This window comes from Culex quinquefasciatus, chromosome 1 (genome assembly GCF_015732765.1).
Source record: "Culex quinquefasciatus strain JHB chromosome 1, VPISU_Cqui_1.0_pri_paternal, whole genome shotgun sequence".
NCBI classification, from domain to species: domain Eukaryota; kingdom Metazoa; phylum Arthropoda; class Insecta; order Diptera; family Culicidae; genus Culex; species Culex quinquefasciatus.
The window spans coordinates 104081413-104099838 of NC_051861.1; the positions used below are offsets into that span (position 1 = coordinate 104081413).

Below are 18426 nucleotides of genomic sequence, written 5' to 3' on the forward strand. Positions count from 1 at the left end.
GCCGGCCAAAGAGAATCGGCCACAGGTCGCGGACTGGCCACTTTCAAGAATACAAAACATAACGATAAGAAGACGCGAAAACTTCACATAAAGGAGAAAAGCAACTCGCGACAAAATTTTGAGGCTAGGAATTTTGACAGGTATGATTTTCATAAAGTATTCGCCTCCTTTTCTCTCCCTTAGAAAACCTGGGAACGAGGTAGCTGTCAAACTAGGTCAAAATGTTAAAGTCACTCACAAAATGAACTTTGAGTGATTTGAGTTCATTTCTGACGTCACGATTTTCTCCTCTATTGCAAAAAAAAACAATAACAAACAACATTGTCATGGTTGCATATACCAAGATATCGACTATCAGGTGGGAATTGAAAAAATCGGGAGGAAGCTGAGAAACTCAGAGTTACTCCGAGTTACTCCCAGAGTTTCTCACTGAAATGCCCTTGCTTAAAAACGTAAAAATAGTTTAAAACACTTTTTTTTAATAAATTGTTTAAGGGATTTTACAAATATACATATTTTTTTCAATATAACGATTCCAACCTAGTATCGATATCTTAAGGCAGGGTTGACAGAATTTTTAAGATTTAACTGTCGGAATGGTCAAGGCAAAATAAATTTTAAACAACTTTCTGAAAGATTTTTTATGAAGTTATTTTCACCCTAAATTAATGACAATACTCCTTAAAAAGTCATTTGATTTGCTCCTAAGTTTCATTCCAAAAGTTATTTTCAACTAAAACATCTAGTTGATGAATTAAATTTTAAGCAATTTTTTTTTATCAAGGAAGGGTTGCCAAACGTTTAATTCTTTGAGTTGAATTGGGAGATTTTCAGAAATCCATTTTTCTCATAAATTTATATTTATAGAATGCATGATATTTTGCTTAGTGTAAGTAAAATATTGACATTCGATAACAATCTTAATTTAAGCGAAATAAACTCAACTAAGAACATGGATGTTTGTGATATCTCCACTCAACTCAAAACACCACCTCATCAACTTTGGTTCATTTATAGTAGCTTTATTCACTTGTTTTCCGACATGTGGTTGTTGTTCTTGTTGGTTGTGTGTGTCTATGTGTCTGTATGAGTATTTTTTCCCCCACTAATTCTTCCGCTAAATTGTTTCTGCTTTATTTTTTCGAATTCTTTTGTCTCACTACGTGAAACTAGCGCTTTTTAAAGTTTATGGTTTCATCACTAAATCTTGTTTTTCATTTTTTTTTCGTTTCCATCTTCCACACTCTTTCCGTGCTGCTCCAATGTTGTTTGTTTTTGTGTTTGTTTGGGTTAAATGTTTCGTTTTCGTGTGAGTTACTTTATTCGTGTAGGTGTGTGTGTGTGTTTCTTGTTTGGAGTTTTGTCTTGTCAAATTCTCTTCCAGCTTTCCTTCGCTTCTTGTTTCTTGATTTAACCTAAGAGTTTCAATTATCAGAATACTTTTTTTGTGATTTCTTTTCTTTTATATTTATGATTTTGGTTTTTTTTTCACTTGGTATCTTAAATTCAATTTAAATTTATTTATTACTCACTATCTCTAAAATCTTCAGACAATATTTATTCTTGATTCATATATCTGCTAATATATTTTACCATTGTTTTTTTTTTTTGGTTTTCTGTGTGTTTGTGTGATTTTTCTTCCATTACTTGATTTTACTTTAAAGGGAGTTTTTTTGTTTATTTGTTAAATTCTAAAGAGTCTGACTGTCGCCATCTCCTCCTCTCACTATTATAGTACTTTCTTTGTGATGAATTGTAAGCCCCTAGATAATAATCTTGTTAGATTTTTGGTAGGTTTCGTCTTCCACGTTTTGGGGATTGTGGGGGAGGGGGATTGTGTTGAGTGTTTGAGTTTCTGCCTTTATTAATCAATATACTTCTTGGGAAAAGTTTATAATACTGTGTGTAGCTTTAAAATGGGTTTTTGTTTTTTTCTTCTTTTTCTTTAATATATTCCTTAATACTTTTTACCTTGATGCTTCTCGATTCGCTTTGCGCTTATTTAGTATTTTCTTGTTTTATTATTATTTTGGTTCTCTTGTCACCTTCACCTGTTTGTGTGTTTGTGTTTGTGTGCTTTTTGTTCGTTTTTGCAAAGTTTTATTTGTGTGCACTTTCTGTATTATTGCAGTTTTTCTTTTTAAATATTTGTCTTTGCTTTGCGGTTCATCTCACTTTTCCGTCTGTCTCTAGCTCGCTGTTTATCAATTCAATTACGAATTTCCGCTTCCGGTCGTCGACTATTTGTGTTTTCCTCCTCAACTTGCGAGCACAGTTTTAAGTTTTTTTTTCCTTGCCTTCTCTCTGATTTGCGCACCATTTTTCCACTGAACCAAATGAGAGCAAGAATAAGAAACTAAGAAAAGCAAGAAGCAACTCTTTTTATGCGCAATTATTGGCGGGAAAATTCGCTGCGGAAAATCCACTTTTTCAGTGCCGCGAGGGGTTTTGGGAAAACGGGAGGTTGGAAAACAAATAAATCAAAAACTGAAAGTTCAACAGAAAGCAGGAAAAGCGAGGGGAAAAGTACTAAAGAAGGATAGTGCCCGATTTTCTCTCGTTTTGCAAAGTTTCCTCTTGGATTTGGGTAAAATTTTAATGCCTTTAAATTTAAGTACCTAAATTTGAATTTAATATTTAAATAAAATCAAAATGTTAAAAAAAATCGTCATTCCTCCCTGGAAACGCCCCTGACTTTCCACCTAGGTCAACCTTGTGTGTGCCCCCGTTTCCCCCCTGTGGATAATTATATTTATGGAGCGAAAATTTTCCAGCGTTCAAACCAATCCCCAATCGTTTGATTTATCGCTGTGAAAATAACGTATGGGTCGGGGAGCGCAACATGTGCCACAGATCAAAGGACTCTGGAAATTAAATAGAAAATAACCTCAGTTTCATTTGGTTAAATTGGGTACTTTTTAACAATTTTTCATTAACTTCAAGCGAGCGTGTACCTTTGACATTCGTTTCACGTACACGCGCATTTTAAAATACTTGGATTTCACTCAGAATTGATTAAAATCAACCCAGTTTGAGTGAAATCAACCATTTTCTGACAGTTGTCACACTTTCTCATTCCAGATTCAAGTTTGTTTACATAGTTAGTGAGTCTAGTTTAGTATCAAGTTTGGGTTAACTGAATTCAAATATTAATTTACATAAAACGAGCGTGTACTTTTGACACTTGATATTACGTACATTTACACTCAAAAGTGCTATAATAAATAATTAAAAAGTCAGATTTAAGTAAATTTGAATTAGGATTTATCAACTCTTAATTGGGTGGAATCTACCCAATTTTGACAAGGAGAATGTTGAGTAAAAAGTTTGTCTCTAATGCATTGTGACATTTGAGCAATAAATATCAGGCATCGGTTTTGTGTAAAAAACCTTCAAAGTCACTTCATCTGTCAAAAGTTTCTTCAGCTGTCAAAACGCTTACACATTCAAACTTTGTTTATTTTTGTCTATGTCCCATAAAAAAAATACACTACCCAACTTCACAGTTCGAACCAATAAATCCCCTGGCAATGCGAAAAATGCTCCAATTCCACAGTCCGAACATCTGCGGAACCATTCCCAACCCCGCGTTCGACGGGCCGATCAAAGTTTGTTTACTTTTTTTCCCTTGCTGTGCGCGCCCATATAAATAATAACTCCGCCGTGCACTGTGAACTACAACACCGGCGTCAACATTTCAACGCAGCGCACCCAAACTGGCATCTGGTTCACCTCGAGCAATCGGGAGTAAACACAGAGGCAGGTTGATTTCGAAAAGAGTACTTTTTATGCTTTGCTTTGCCACATTTTTCAGCGGTTGAAGTTGTGTTGGGAATCGCTTTCACCTTAAAAATGATGAAACCCATGCAGCACAAGCGAAATTCACGTCAAAAATGATGACATTTGTGTGAGCGTGTAGCGCAATTGTTTGACAGTTTATACTCATTTAAGCTGCTTGCTACTATCGTGAACTTTGGACTGTCATTTCAAATCACTATTTTTTTTTTATCAAAACCGAACCTTCTCGAAAATGCGTAACTATGCTAATTGTAAGATTTTGGGTGCAATCTGATCAATTTTTGTTGATTTACAAGTGAAATTCGCTCTAATCTGATAGATGCCTCATTTACTCATTTCAGAGTGGGTTCGGTTTTGACGAAAACTGAGTGATTTTTACTGTGTCTCTCCAATGGAAACTTTGTTTATGTTTTGCTTTGCGTGACACACTACTTTGTTCTTTTGTTATTGTTTTGATTTTCCTCTTTGACGTTTCAATACAAACGCGTTATAAAGGTCCTTGAATAAACAAAAAGTACAGCACGCAATATAAACAATAACAATCGTCTGATGCACGGAGTGATTTGTTTACCTTTTTTCGGCACCCTTAACAAACGTCAAACCATAAAAAATTGCTGCCAGATCTTTTGTGGGAGAGATCCGGAAAAGGAACCGGCCATTATTTGCAGTAGGCGTCAGTAGACGTGCATGCCAGAATGACAAAATTGTCTCTGACTAAAAACCCCACAGAAATTCTGTCGCAATTGCAGGCTGTGGCCAAATTGCACGCCAGCATTGCACGAAGTATTTTCGACTTTTGTTGTATGAGTTTGAGACAAGTTTGTCTATTCTAGCTGCGACTGTCGTGACGCCCAAAGACAAAAACTGTTTTATTTGGAGCTGTCAGATTGATACACACTGACAAAGTTTTACCCAACTTTGAGCATACCTGATAAAATTACAAAAAAAAAGTTTGAAGTTTAGCCACGTTCTTTTTATAGCAGCCACCATTATGGCAATCTCACGTTCGCTCTCCGTTGATTACATCTGAATAGTTCACGTAGCTGTTTCCTAATCTACATCTCCGACTCGTTCCGTCCAACTTTTTCCCCATCCATAAGTAAAAAGAGAAGGTAGAACTTAACCATTCCGAGCCAATCCCGAAAAAACTTTCCTCCCATTGCGCTCGAATCTCCCTAATACTTTAAATAACTACTTCCCAGCTCCCAAAGAAACCCCAGAACTTTCCTTCTCCATCCTTCCCACCCCAAAATGTCGGTGCAAACGGCGAAACTTTCCCAGCAAATGGGAAAAACACCACCTGGAGCGTAAAAGGGGAAGCTGCTCGACACAGGTACCACGTGTGTGTGTCTGTGCGCCACGTGGCCTTCGGGACGAAACTTGCAAAGATATTAAAACCTAACCTCACTCCCCCCCCCCCGAAGCTCCCACGGGTTACTTACAAGCCCGGCTTTGGCCGGAAGCAGCAGCAGCGACACACAATTTAATCCCTGCCTCTTTCCATGTTTGTGTGTGGGCTGCTCTCAACCGAGGGGTTGGAGCAAGGGTCGTCGGATGAGAGATTAAGAAACGTGACATTCCGCGTGCGAAACCGGTGCAGCTGTGGCACCTCCTCGTACGAGGGATGGAATCGTGGGAATGGATTTTCCAAGACAGTTTACAACCCAGATCCAAGTAGGCGCCTAACGAGAGCTTTGATTACTGAGGGGGCGCGCGTGCCATAATCGGGTGACAGCTGGGGCGGCGAAAGCAAGATGGCCGCCGCTATAAAGCGCGAACGGAAAAGGGAGATTTTGGCACTTTTGCGTGAAATTAGCGGGGGGGATTAAGGGAAGAGGGACGATTTGCCTGTTTTTTTGCGAATGTTAAGGGTAAAGTGAAAGTTTGCGTTTTCTGTGCGCTCAAATGGATATTTATGGTTCATTAGAGGGGAGCACGGTTTTAACTTTTTTGGGTTTTGTAGCATCATTTTTTGTGTGAGTTTGTTTTGCATTTCCTTTGGGAGGGTCCCAACGTGGTGCGTGCTCCGTTTTGCGGGCGATAAATCGCTCTCCAATCAAGAGTTTTTCGGCTTTCTGGGCAGGGTTGAGTGCAATTTGACTACTTTACGGTCGTTTGTGGCAACAGCTGCTGATTTATGGCGTACTAATTTTGAGGTTATGACGCGCACCACGCTGGCAACCCTTTCCGCGCGCAAACTTGTCCGAGGATGAATATATTCTAAATAAGTAAGTAGAGAGAAGGGAATTTCAATTACAGACAACAATATAAATGTTATAAATAGATTCTAAATATTGTGGAAGTTTCAATGAATACCCGTTTTTTATATCGCGATACGTTGTTCAAAACATGTTCTTTCTTTTAGGTTAATCTTTTGATACAGGGCTGCCAAGGCCATTTAAAAGGTAACTAATTAAATAAAAACATTTTCCTTTGTTCGCTTTTCACACCCAGCAACAACCGTTTCAAACCAAGCTCGGTGGGACTCTTGGTAATGAAGAAATCATTGAACTAAAACCCCAAAAACGATTCCGTAGATAATCCCGAAATGAAACACAAACAAACGTCCGAAAACCCATCGATTCCGCCCATCGTCACCCGGCTATTCAATTAGCAGAATAGGCGGCGAATACACGCTAAACTTTTTTTCCTTACCCACCCGAGAACGCCGCCACCACCGATCTAATCAACTGATTCGAGGAGCCATCCTTTCCCGAGGCACGGGAAAAAACAAACCTAACCTATCCTCACAAAACCCTCCGCTCGCGTCTCCTCCTCCACGAGCGATCGGTCCAATCACGGCACGCAACTTCAAGGGGCTACAAAAGCAATTCGGCCGCCATTGGCCGCCAACCGCTCAGCCGGCACACACTATCTTGACGCCTTCAATCGACGACGAAAGAAAATCCGACAAACCTAGTTCGGGCGTTCGAATCAATTGAGTTGATCTTTAGATGAGAGAGGGGGGGAAGGTTTGTTTATTTCTGGAGCCGCCCTTTTGTTTGAAGCCGGATAATCCAATCAAGTCTCGTCGTTGATTACGCTTCCGAACGCTGACCGGCTTCTAATCTCGGAAGTCGAATCAAATCCGGCAGCACTGCGTTCGAGCTGTCAGTTTGAGTTGAACACGTTGATTCTACAACCCATGCAGCAAAACCACTTTAAGTTCAAATGTCGTCTGGATTTCTTTGAGCGTGTGATGTTTACCAATCTACTTATAATCCGCACTCTTTTTCAAAATTGCTCAAACTTCGTCGAAACTTACTGAGTGTTCAGGCCACATGTCAAATTTTAGATGAGTTGTACTCAAATCTGGCTGAATTTCGCTTAATTTTTATTGAAAACTGCGCGAAATTTACCAAAATGTGACAATGCGCAAAACATTAATGATTTTGTTTTCAAAAATGGGTTAATTCAAGGGTTATTCGTGGTAAATCTGAACAAGCGTGTGTAGCGTGTGATTGTTGATCATTCCAGATGGGTCAATTCTAAACGACGTAACAATCACCAGTCTTGTTTACAAACAGGACTAGATCATCCGTCATTGAAATCTGTCACATTCAGAAATGACTTTGAAATGCGTCCTTTTTACTCATTTTCAGAACCTTTCAGCCGTGTTTTGAATTTTGTTTTCTCAAGTCCAATTGAATTTTATTCTAATGACCTAAATTTACCTAAAACGAGTGAAATTCACCAAAAATCGATTGAATTCACCCAAACATAAATCGCCGTATAATTGTGACGAAATCTGAGTAACAAAACTCACCGTATTTACAAGCAACATTCTGAAACTTTGCTCTGTGGTGGCCAAACTTTTTTTTTCTCAATTTTAGTTGAATTTCATGCTCCTTAGGAAGAATTTTACTCTAATGTCATATTAGAAATGTATTTACACCAAATTTCAGCCAATTAGTGAATATGAAATATTCTAAACGTATTACCGAGTTGTTTTAAGGAAATCTGAGTAAAAATCATTCATAAATGTGTTGTTTCAATTGAGCGTATTATTTTGACATTGGTCTTCTATAGTTACTAGTCGAATTCTGCAGAAGAGCATGCCTTTCGCTTTCTGTTAAAGTTATTGCGCGTATTCCCGAAAAAGACACGCGGCATACCAGCCTCGAAACAACGCGCCGCACTTTCGGCAAATGCGCACTGTGCGTTTTGTTTTTTTTATCTTCTTCTTCGAATTGCATGGCATTGTTGCAGGGAATGTTTTTATTGCACCAAAAGTGCAGTAAATCGCTGGCAACAGTGTCTGCGGCACTTTCTGAAATGCCGCGCGACGTGTACCTTCGAGAGAAATGGACAGTAATGATTGCAAATGTCAGGTTACAATTCAGCAGTTTTTTACCAAATTTATCATCCAAAATTGGGTAAAAAACTGCTGAATTCTAACTTGACATTTGCAATCACCATCTTTTCCCTATATTTTAGATAGATGGCTTCTACAATTGAAGGAATTCCTTCACGTTCCAAATGTAAACATCATCTTAAATGAGCCCGATTGGCAGTTTTGTTTACACTTTGACTTTGGCCCTCTTTCAATGTTTCCCTAGAAATCTAAGCTCGAGTAGCTTAAGGAGGTATTAGACAAACAAACTTGCACGTTTTGACAGTTTTACTCTTTGCCTTCTATGTTTGTTTTCCTGAATTTTTTCGCAAAAATGTCAGCCTAGACAAATTTTGTTTATGAGTTTGGCAAACTGTCAAACTCAAAAAAGGAGCGCTCCATTAATTGCTCAAACATGTTTTATTTTCCAAAACTGTCTTGATATGGCACTGCACTGTCAAAACAGCAAGCTACTCGTTTTTACTGGTTTTAGTTGACAGCTGTCACATATGTTGACATATTTTCAATTGAGTGTAAACACAGAAAAAAGTCCAGAAAATATTAAATATTTTTGTTTTTTTTAAGTATGTTTATTGATAACTCATTAAAATCTCTTTGTGAAAGATGGTTCATTTTTCCCTTTTGGTCTCGTTCACCCACGAAATTGGCAAAACTTTCAAGAGAACACCAATCGGCAAAAGATTTTTTCTTGAATTTCATTTGTTACCACATAACTCAGTTTGTCAACATTGTAAACCTACAATATTCAGTCAAAAAAAAGTTCAATGTGATTTAATCTTTTTATCATAATTCAAACAGATTTTCGTCCTTAACGAGACAATTAAACTTTCCCAAAAAAAATTGAGAAAGGCAAAATCACCCGAAAATTATTTAGAATTGCCATTATTATTTCTCGTTTGATCCCTACCTCGATGGCACCAAAATTTTCCCCAATTCAACCCGATCAACCCACGTCCCAGCGAATTTCACCTCGACATCGATTCAACCAACGTCACCCAGTTCCCAGAAGGCTTCAAACTTGCACATTTTCGCTGCGAGCTTTTTTGTCGTTCTCTCCCTTATCTTGCACGCTAATTAACTTTTATCGAATTTTTCGCACCTTTCGGAGCAGCATTCGTCGCCGGTCCCACGCCGAAAAAAAGTTTCGAAAATTTTCAATTTTCTTTCTTGCGCGCGAGGACTTTTTAATTGGATGCAACTTTTTTTACCGAGTGCGCCCCAAGGGATCTCATTTTGCATTTGAAATGAAAGTTTAATGAGTTTTTAAATTCAATGTTGCCAGCCAGAAAAAAACGACGTCGCACCAGTTTGACAGATCAAAGTTTTCCCGTGGAACCCCGCTGCTGAGCCATGATTATATCGGACACTTCTATTAAGCGAAATTATCCCTGGACTGCGCCGCACAATGTGCGGGAATGAATGGTCCTTCGGGAAGCCGGAAAGTCACCCCCCCCCCCCTCCGAGAGGGGGGCCCCCTAACCTCAATCATAACCAATGAAATGCCATGAGAGTGGACATCCCTTCGCAATAAAATGAACCCACGTCCCGGCCCCTTTTTTTTATTCCTTATTCTTCCGTTCGTCCTTCTCCAAGGTCTTCCGGCGAAGAATCCCGTGAAAATCGATTTTTCTTCCCCAGCATCCACAGCAGGCTGTGCTTCTTTGGCAATTTCAGGCCAACACTGCTGAAGGGATGGGTATCAACATCCCGAAGGCAACTCTGCTGCTGCCTTTCATTGCTGGGTCAAGTTTTCCCCGGATCCATTATTCATCAGGGCCGGGACTTCACACACAGTGTCGTTCCACGGAATGTAACCGGCATAGAGTGGATTTCCAGATTATAGAATAATCCCACAATTTGGCAGCGCCGATGGATTCACAACGAAGAAAGTCGGCTTCATTATTGTGGTTTTTGAAATAAATCGAAATAACAGCGCGAGTATTTTTCATCTCGCGAAGCAATTTTCTGTTGTTTCTTTTCTGAGTGTACCTCAAATGTCACACGCGAAACCAAAACAAAATTTCGCCGCGGCACCAAACTGAAATGTCGCCAGTTGAGCTGCGACAAGACTCGCGCCGCGTCTTACACGGAGCATGGAATCGATCACGAAAATCTACCGGAAATCGTTCTGTGAGCGTGGATTCGATCATCCGGATAGACCATTTCATGATGTCTAGCTTGGAGAGTACAATTACGGCGCTTTTGATTTTCAAATTGGTGGCTGGGTCTTCCCATTTTGACGCTATAGAGCTTATTCAATCGACACCCGCAACATCCCGCATCGGCAAAACTCTCCCGGTGAGAGGACACAACGGACCGGATTGAGGTCCCTCGACAATGAGGCCACTTATTTTTGTTTTATTCAGACGGTAATCGATCCGTAATCAGCAACTTAACCAAGACTTTTTCCCTTTTGCGTCTTTTCCTGGAGCTGGAAACTGACTGAACTTCATAAATTACCCCAAATGAAACAGTTCTAGTGGTAGTAGTACTGAAAACCAAGATTTGAAACAATAATTTAATCTAAAGCATTCCATTTCCTTGGCAGACCAGAAAAGACCAGCCACGTTTTTCTCATCATCCAAAGCCGTCAAAACAAAAAAAGCAAACACACTGATTCAAAATCACTTAAACATGCTTGACAGATATTTCGCGACAGAAAATCATCGCGAGAGTTAAACTTGCTCAATTCGGTTTAGTGCCGCGGCGACAATACATTGGTTTTGGGTGAATAATACTCGAATTTGAGTAATTTTGCGGAAACGTGCATGCATCTGACAGATGTCACTTTGACATCTCTTGGAACCCATGCAGCAAAAACGGAAATGAATTATCTTTAAAGTGCACGCACGTTGAAAATTACTCAGTTTCTCAAAAATCTAACCAACTCGAGATTGAGTTTGCTGTTCGCAAGATTTGGTTGAAATTCACGCGAAATTTATCGCAAACTGAGTGAAATTCACCCTAATCTGACTTCTTAGCATAAATCCCATTTCTTCGATTTTAGATTTCGACGGAAACTAAACGTTGTTGGAAGAATGAGCAGGTGTTTTGTGTACTTGTTCCACAAGCGTACTTTCTGACAGATGTCAGTTTGACATTTCGTCTACAACCGTTGACAAATGCGTTGACCAACCGTTGACAGTGATGCCAGTAATGCTATTTCTTGATAAATTTAAGATTGAAAATGACCAAGTGACCAATCTCAAATTCCACTCTATGCCGAATCTGAGAAATGCTGAATCCAGAATTCCTCGGTTTTCCACTCAAAGGAGTGACAAACGGAAGCTGTACGCTAAAGCTTCCGCTTACCAGTTGGCAGCACTGCTGTCAGAAATTCAATTTTTGTGTAAAATCTCCCCTTCTTTTGATCAGCGTGAACTCACTCGTGAACGACCATCCCATTCTTCTCTGCCTTCGAGTTGTGTAGCAGCGACTAATGGTGCTGGACTTTCCCACGGGACTTCCCCGAAAGGAAAAAAATGAATTTCCCGAAATATCTTTTTACAGCTCCCGTCGTCGCCTTCGTTACATTTTTTCATCAGCCCAAGTTCAATTGCAGGGATTGGCCCAGATATGAGCGGTAGCTTCCTCAATTTCTGAGAAAAAAAAATGGGGACTGTATTTTATGGTCGTTATTCCTGGAAGCTTGAAGCGACACGACTTCAAGCTCACATAAAACCGTGTGGGGTTTGGCACGGGAGGGGGTTGGAAAATTGATATTTATCTCTGTTCGAAGCCAGTGGCAACCCGGGAATGGGGCCGGGACCAGATGAGGTCGTGATTTTTACGGTTATGATAAGGGATGTTGAGGGCCGGGGTGAGGTGCAATTGCAGCTTGATGAAATTTGGGACAAAGCACCGGAAATCACTATTTCAATTACGGTCCAGAATGATTCGCCAGTAGGAATCAACTGGATTGAATTTGGGAGATTTGAAGCATCCGGTAATTTACCCCAAACTTGTTCTACTCGACATATCCAAATTTGTAGTGATAACTGACGTTTAATCTGTCAATTTAATGGAGAGAATGCAATTTCACTCAAAATTCTCAAAACATATTCATTGATATCAACCTTTTCCACGATGATTTCTCTATCGTTACTCCTATGTGGATATTTCTTCACCCTTTAAATTTTAAATTCATTCAGATTTCTTCAAGACCAAACTTACTATGAAATGAGTATTGATGAAAATGTCAAGATTAGATTTATTCTGCTTGATTCTGAGTGATATTTACTCAAAACTGATAGCTGCCTTGAAAAACTCATTTGGATTTTGCTAATGTGATTTCACATTCGTAACATTTTATTGTTTGTTACTAACTAAAGTAATTTGAGCGTGTTGTCATGCGATTGTCAAAATCGATATTTCTGTCTCTGTAACTGCAATAAAAAAAAGCTGAATCTGGTAATGATTTGGTTTTTCTGGCAAGGCCCTTTATTCTTTTGTTATTGTTTTGGTTTTCGTGGCTCGTAGAGATGCACTCACACTAATGCAAACCTACCACACAATTTTCGTAGAATTCAGAGTAAAATTCATTCAAATCTGACAGATTCCCCATTGACTCATTTTTGAGTAGGTTCGGTTTTGACGAAAACTGAGTTATTTTGGACGTGCGTGAAGATCGCTTGTTTGAAGGATCAACATCAGTTGCCAAACTGTTGTTTGTATCTTAAACCTACTGTTTACCGATTTCCGAGCACGTTGTTTCGTACTTTTGACAGCTGTCATTCGTTCCAAGTAGCAAATTCCAATTCACTCTGTATCTATTCTGGACACTTGTTTTTGAAAGACCGAATCTCAATTCAAAATTTCTAAAGGGTCAAATTTCTTGAAATTTATCAAAACCATGATTTTTGCCATTTATATTCAACCTTTCAAATTTTTATTAAACCTGAGTTAAAATTACACGTTTGATGAGTATTATCGAAATTTCTTTAATTTTGAATGAACCTGTACGCACTCAACTTTTACATTTCAATGTGTCAACATTGTTTTGGTTTGACCATGATTCTAAAATACAATTTGAAAAAAAATCCAAGGTCAAATGTCTTTTTAATTGCAAGACAAGACGAAAACTATTCTCTTCATTTTTCTTAAGTTAAAATCTCTCACCTTTGAAAGTAAGACGAAGTTAAGTACGACAAAGAAAATCTTTTGTAAACGTAGAAATGAACATCAATTACCACTCAAATTAACTTAATTCGTTTTGTTTACACACATTGGCGAACTATGAAAAAACGACAGGTCTTGTTTTAGCGTGTGACGTTCCCCCTGCAAACGTAGTAGTGAAATCGAAAATTAACTCGAAAATCCAATAATTGATTTTGCGAGTTTCTCTTTATTGATATTTTGTACATGAGAAGAGACAAATTCATTTTCCCATCGCTATTTTGAACAAAATGCAGCCACATTTACACTTTTCATCAAATATGTTAAAAATTTAGATATTTTCAAGATTCTGCAATGAACAAAACTTCTGTGAAATGATTTTAGATTCAATCTTTTCAAATTGCCATGGTAAGCTTCACATCAACTTCACAGAAAATATAACTCCGTGTTGCAGATTTGACAGCTCGGTAAAATTTTCTAGACAGAAATTTACCAACACATTCAAAGTATGTTTACATGGCAGCTGGCAGTTTGTTTGTATCAGATTTGCTATCTCTTTCTAGCAAAAGTTTTTTGACAGGTGGATTCCAGCTGTTTTTTTTTTTTTTTTTTTGACTGACCGCCCGATATGTCAGCCAACATATTTCGCAGGGCTGTTACAGCTCAAGCTCAATCATTGTTTGTATCATGACACTGTGACGAGAAGTTAGTCATTATTGGGTTGAATTATATTTTTTAACGGAGCCTAAATAGCCTTACTGAAATTGTTTCTTGTTTTAAAAATCATTATTATTTTTTGCCTTGCAACTTAAACCCCAGCCCACAGTATCGGCCAACTCATTGATTGTCTACGAGATGTCTCGTAGAAAAAGCAAAAGTAGCCAATAGTGATAAATTTTGACATTCAGATGTCTCAATAAAGAGTCTAGTTGGCGCTAAACTTAAAACAACTCATTTCAAAGTTATTTTCACTCAACTTTTATCGAAACCGTTCCAACTCAGCAATGAGTTTTGTACGATTTTTTTTAAATTTTGGATCAAAGTGCATGAAGAACTTGGATGACAGATACACGCTTAAACGAATCTGATGGACTTTGAGCATCGAATTACCAAGACTTTAAAGCCTACACACTAAAATGTTATTACCGAATTCAGTAAACTAAAAAATGAAAACTACCGATTTCGGTAGAAACTTGATGAAAATCGCTTATGAAGTTCATTGTTGTTCATCGTACAACTGATTTTCGTTAAAATGGTGTTCATTTTGACAGATGGTTTACCAATTTCTCAACCACTCATTTCGGTAAAAAAAAATCTATGTTGATTGATGTTAAGCTTTCAGCAACACTATTTTGTAATTAGAAGAACAAATGTTCCACCGTAACTTCCCGTCACTTCTCCCACTGCTCAGGATGACCTTTCCCTCGGAAGAATCCCCCATCAGACTACCCTCGCCAATTCACTTAATAAGCAGATCCATATCCACCGTCCAACAAGCGCTCCACGGTCCAGAGCCCAATCAATCTCCCGCACGCGATAGTCACCAAGCCCAAGCAACGGTCTCATCAAAAGAACGGCCCCGGACCGGACAACAGTCCAACGCTGACGCCGATAAAGTTGACGCGGGTACAAAAGCCACTTGAAATCCAACCCACCGAGTTGGTGGTCAGCGCGTTTGATGGAAGCGAAAATGATGATGTGTGCGGATTCGGAAGCGCCATCAACGACGACCCGTCATGATTTTCAACAAGGTCCCTTCCTACTCCCCACCCTTCACGAGTAGATAGATGTTCGGAATCGATGGCTGTCACGTTTGATTTGCCGAGTTTTGTGTGGTTGGCGGTAAAATGAAGTTTTTGTTTTTTTTTTTTCTATATAGAATTAAGTGTTTGTGGGGGGTGTTTTCTAAACCTGTGCCTTCTCGCGCTCGCGCTCGCTTCGATTTGCTGCTCACTATTTAGTTGTATATCACATGATATCTACATTTTCCTTGGTCTCTCCAAAACTCGCCGCGACTTGGCGACTGGCGACTTAGTCGCGCACAAAGATGAACTCATTGTAGTGGTTCCAGCGGTTCTCCTCCGAGTCGACGCCGGGCTTGAGGTTCTCGTTGACGGAGCCAGCCGTGCCGGAGCCGCAGCTTCCGACGCAGCGGAACCCGTTCTCCTGCAGCATGTCGAAGGCCTGCTCGATGAACACGTGCTTCAGGAAGAACCGTGCCGTGTAGCGATCCGGTCCGCCGTGGTCCGGGTCGCGGCTCTCGTTCAGCGTGTCCCCAAACACTTCCCGGCAGGTGGCAACCCGACCGTGAACGAGCAGTCGGGTGATCTTCCGGAACTTGACGTCCGCCAGGCCGTCGCGGCCAAACTGGAAGCTGCCCCGGTAGCCGATCGAGATCGTGCCCGGATCCTTGGTGGTCTGCTCGACCAGTCCACCCAACCGGAAGAACTCGGCCTCCTTCCTGAGGCGAACCCGCTGCGGAAAGTCCACTGGCATCTTGAACTTGGCCGGTTCCCGCAGGTACTCCAGCACGTACCGGAACAGCTCGCCGTCCCGATCGATAAAGAACCGACCCTGGCTGTCCCGAGCCGCGTCGTCCGGCGATCCGCCAAACACCTCCGACAGCCACGATCCCTCCTCGGACCGCAGCGTTTCCAACCTGGTCGCGTACGGAGATCCTCCGACGTTCAACTCCACAACCGACGGAAATTCACTCATTTTGCGTGTGTTTTACTGCGCTCTTTTCTCTCCGTGCACTCAGACTATCCAACCTTAACCTCACTTCCGCTCCAATTATCGACTAATTTTATTGATCTTCCTCTTTCCAGGCTCACCAAACAATCAACACATTTCTTAAAACACTCTCCACCTTCAAGCACTTTCTCCCACTTCAAGCTCTTTTTTTCTTATCCGCTTAATTTTAGCGTGTACGCGAGGTGCGTGTGTAGATATCACTTCAGAAATCTCCTGTAATCTCACTAATTCGGTATGTGTGTGTGCAACTTCCTTCCTCTTCTTGCACCTCTTCTCCTCGTCACACTTTAATCCACGTTACACGCTCACACGGTTCCACACATTTACAAGCGCGCGCGCAAATCTTGTTTTCAAGCAGGGATTCCTTAATTAACGCGTGTGTGTGTGTGTGGGTGTGTGTCTCTGCTAGGACATCCAGGCCAGAGGAGACAATCTGTGTTAGTTCCGTTTCGTTCCCGTGTTCCGTGGTGATGATGGTCCGTCCGTTCTCGTACCCGTACGCGATCGAAATGAAAAAGTGCGTCCCCGCCGAGGCCCGAGCGCAATCTTGTGCTGGAGCGCGCGATTTTTCCAATGAGCTCTCTCCCTCTCACTCACTGACCGTTGCGCTCTCACGAGAGAGCGAAGGGAAAATCAAGTGAAAGTTTTTAACGGGGGGAAATCATCGCGCACAGTAGGCTTTGGGTGGGGGTGGGAAAAGGGCTCGGAAGCTTACTGGGTGGGAAAAGCTGTGGAGTGGTGGATGGGAAATCTCGCTCTCTTGTGTGGGAGAGAAAATTCCGTTGTGATTTTTCTCAGGGCCCTCGCTCTCTCACAGCAGCCCGTTTAACGGGCGTGAAGTAACTTTCATCTTTTCTGCGAAAACGTAACCCAGCATCCGGCAGTGATGGAAAATATTGGATCAATAAAAATTGTCATTCAACTAACCAATTTCCTTTAAAAATAGCATAATAAGAAAGAAATTTCTATCCAAGTTATATTCTCTGTAACGTAAAATTTCGATTTCAATTTCAAGAATATCGATTGAAATTTGTGTGAAAATAACTGAAACCAACGGTGGTAAGATAAAATTCGGAAATTCATGAAAAAAATATATTAGTCCACGTTGTTTATGAATGGCCACCTAACCAAAACTGGGTCAAACATAAAAACGTAAATTATTTGCATCTGAATTATTCAAACTATGGGAAACTATTGCGCACATAATTCGGTATTTGAAAGGAATTCAATTTAGACCAACTAAAATACGGCCTCCGCAAATGTATCAATTTCACTCAAGTGTCAGTATCTTCAGACAGCGTTGCCAGGTCTTCAAACATTAAGATTTGATGTGAAGGTCTTTCAATTTCCTAACCAACTATTAGAGATGGTGGGTTTCGGACATAGTTTTCATACAGATTAGTGAGATCCGATGTCAAAAAAGTTAGAAACAAAATCAGCTATTTTAAAAACTTTTTTCGTTTTTTTTTATTTGTTTTAGACTTCTTAAACAAAGAAGACTTTTGCCGTCAACGGATCGTCCATACAAGTTTATATACAATGAAATACCGTAAAAGGGGGTGACTTTGATAGGTTTGAGATTTTTCCGCAAAATGAAGAGTACAAATAAATTAGATACGGAATGGTTTGGAATCATACTGACCCGGGTAGAGAAGTGTCCAAAGTACATAAAAAAGAACTTTTCATAAAATTTTGAAAAGTTTAAATAGTTAGCTAACTATAACTATGAAAATGTTGATGAAAGGCATTATTTAAAACTTGTCATAGTGTCATGATTTTCTCAATGAACATGATTTTGAATCGGAAAACGGAATGCATTTTCGGATTCTTTGGACAATTTTCCACTAGGAGATGGTAAAATAAGTTTGTATAAATAAATTATACAATATTCAATAAAATATCCAAATTTAAAGGCAATTGCTGTTGAACAAATTTCATGTAAAATGTGAAAACTTGTGATTCGTGCTTTGAATGTAGTATAAAATGCAATATAAATCGATAATTTTATAAACAAAACTAGTTTAAACTAATTTAAGAAAAATTCCAACATTTTAGCAATTTTACCTGAAATTTATATGTATTTTGTTAAAAAGCTTATAAACTTAGTTAACTAAATATAAACATTGATTTTCTTTCTTCAAAACTATATCAGCAACCTTAGTGTTGGTACATTTGACGTAAAAATAAAGTTTGAACACCTTAAATTTGATTTTAACAAGTAAAACTATGACTATCAAAGTCACCCCGGAATTTAAACTAAGAATTTTTAACGTAACTATTTTTCCAAACACTATTGAAAAACTTTTTTCAGAAATAGTGCATGGACTTTGTGTGGCCTACCCCAGTACATGTTTTAAAAATAATAATCTTGAGAAAAACCTTAACAGTTGGAAAATATTCCAAAA

The 18426-nt window shown here is 39.5% G+C and overlaps 1 protein-coding gene across 1 annotated transcript; it reads right to left on the reverse strand.

The window, feature by feature from the left end:
- Positions 1-996: 996 nt before the first annotated feature.
- On the reverse strand, positions 997-16554 carry LOC6045244 (BTB/POZ domain-containing protein KCTD12). The gene has a single exon (XM_038266943.1). The coding sequence runs from the start codon at positions 15983-15985 to the stop codon at positions 15299-15301; it is 687 nt and encodes a 228-aa protein (XP_038122871.1). The 5' UTR covers positions 15986-16554; the 3' UTR covers positions 997-15298.
- Positions 16555-18426: the final 1872 nt, after the last annotated feature.

Coding starts and splice junctions, on each gene's coding strand:
- LOC6045244 (XM_038266943.1), bottom strand. CDS start 15,985: ATGAGTGAATTTCCGTCGGTTGTGGAGTTGAACGTCGGAGGATCTCCG.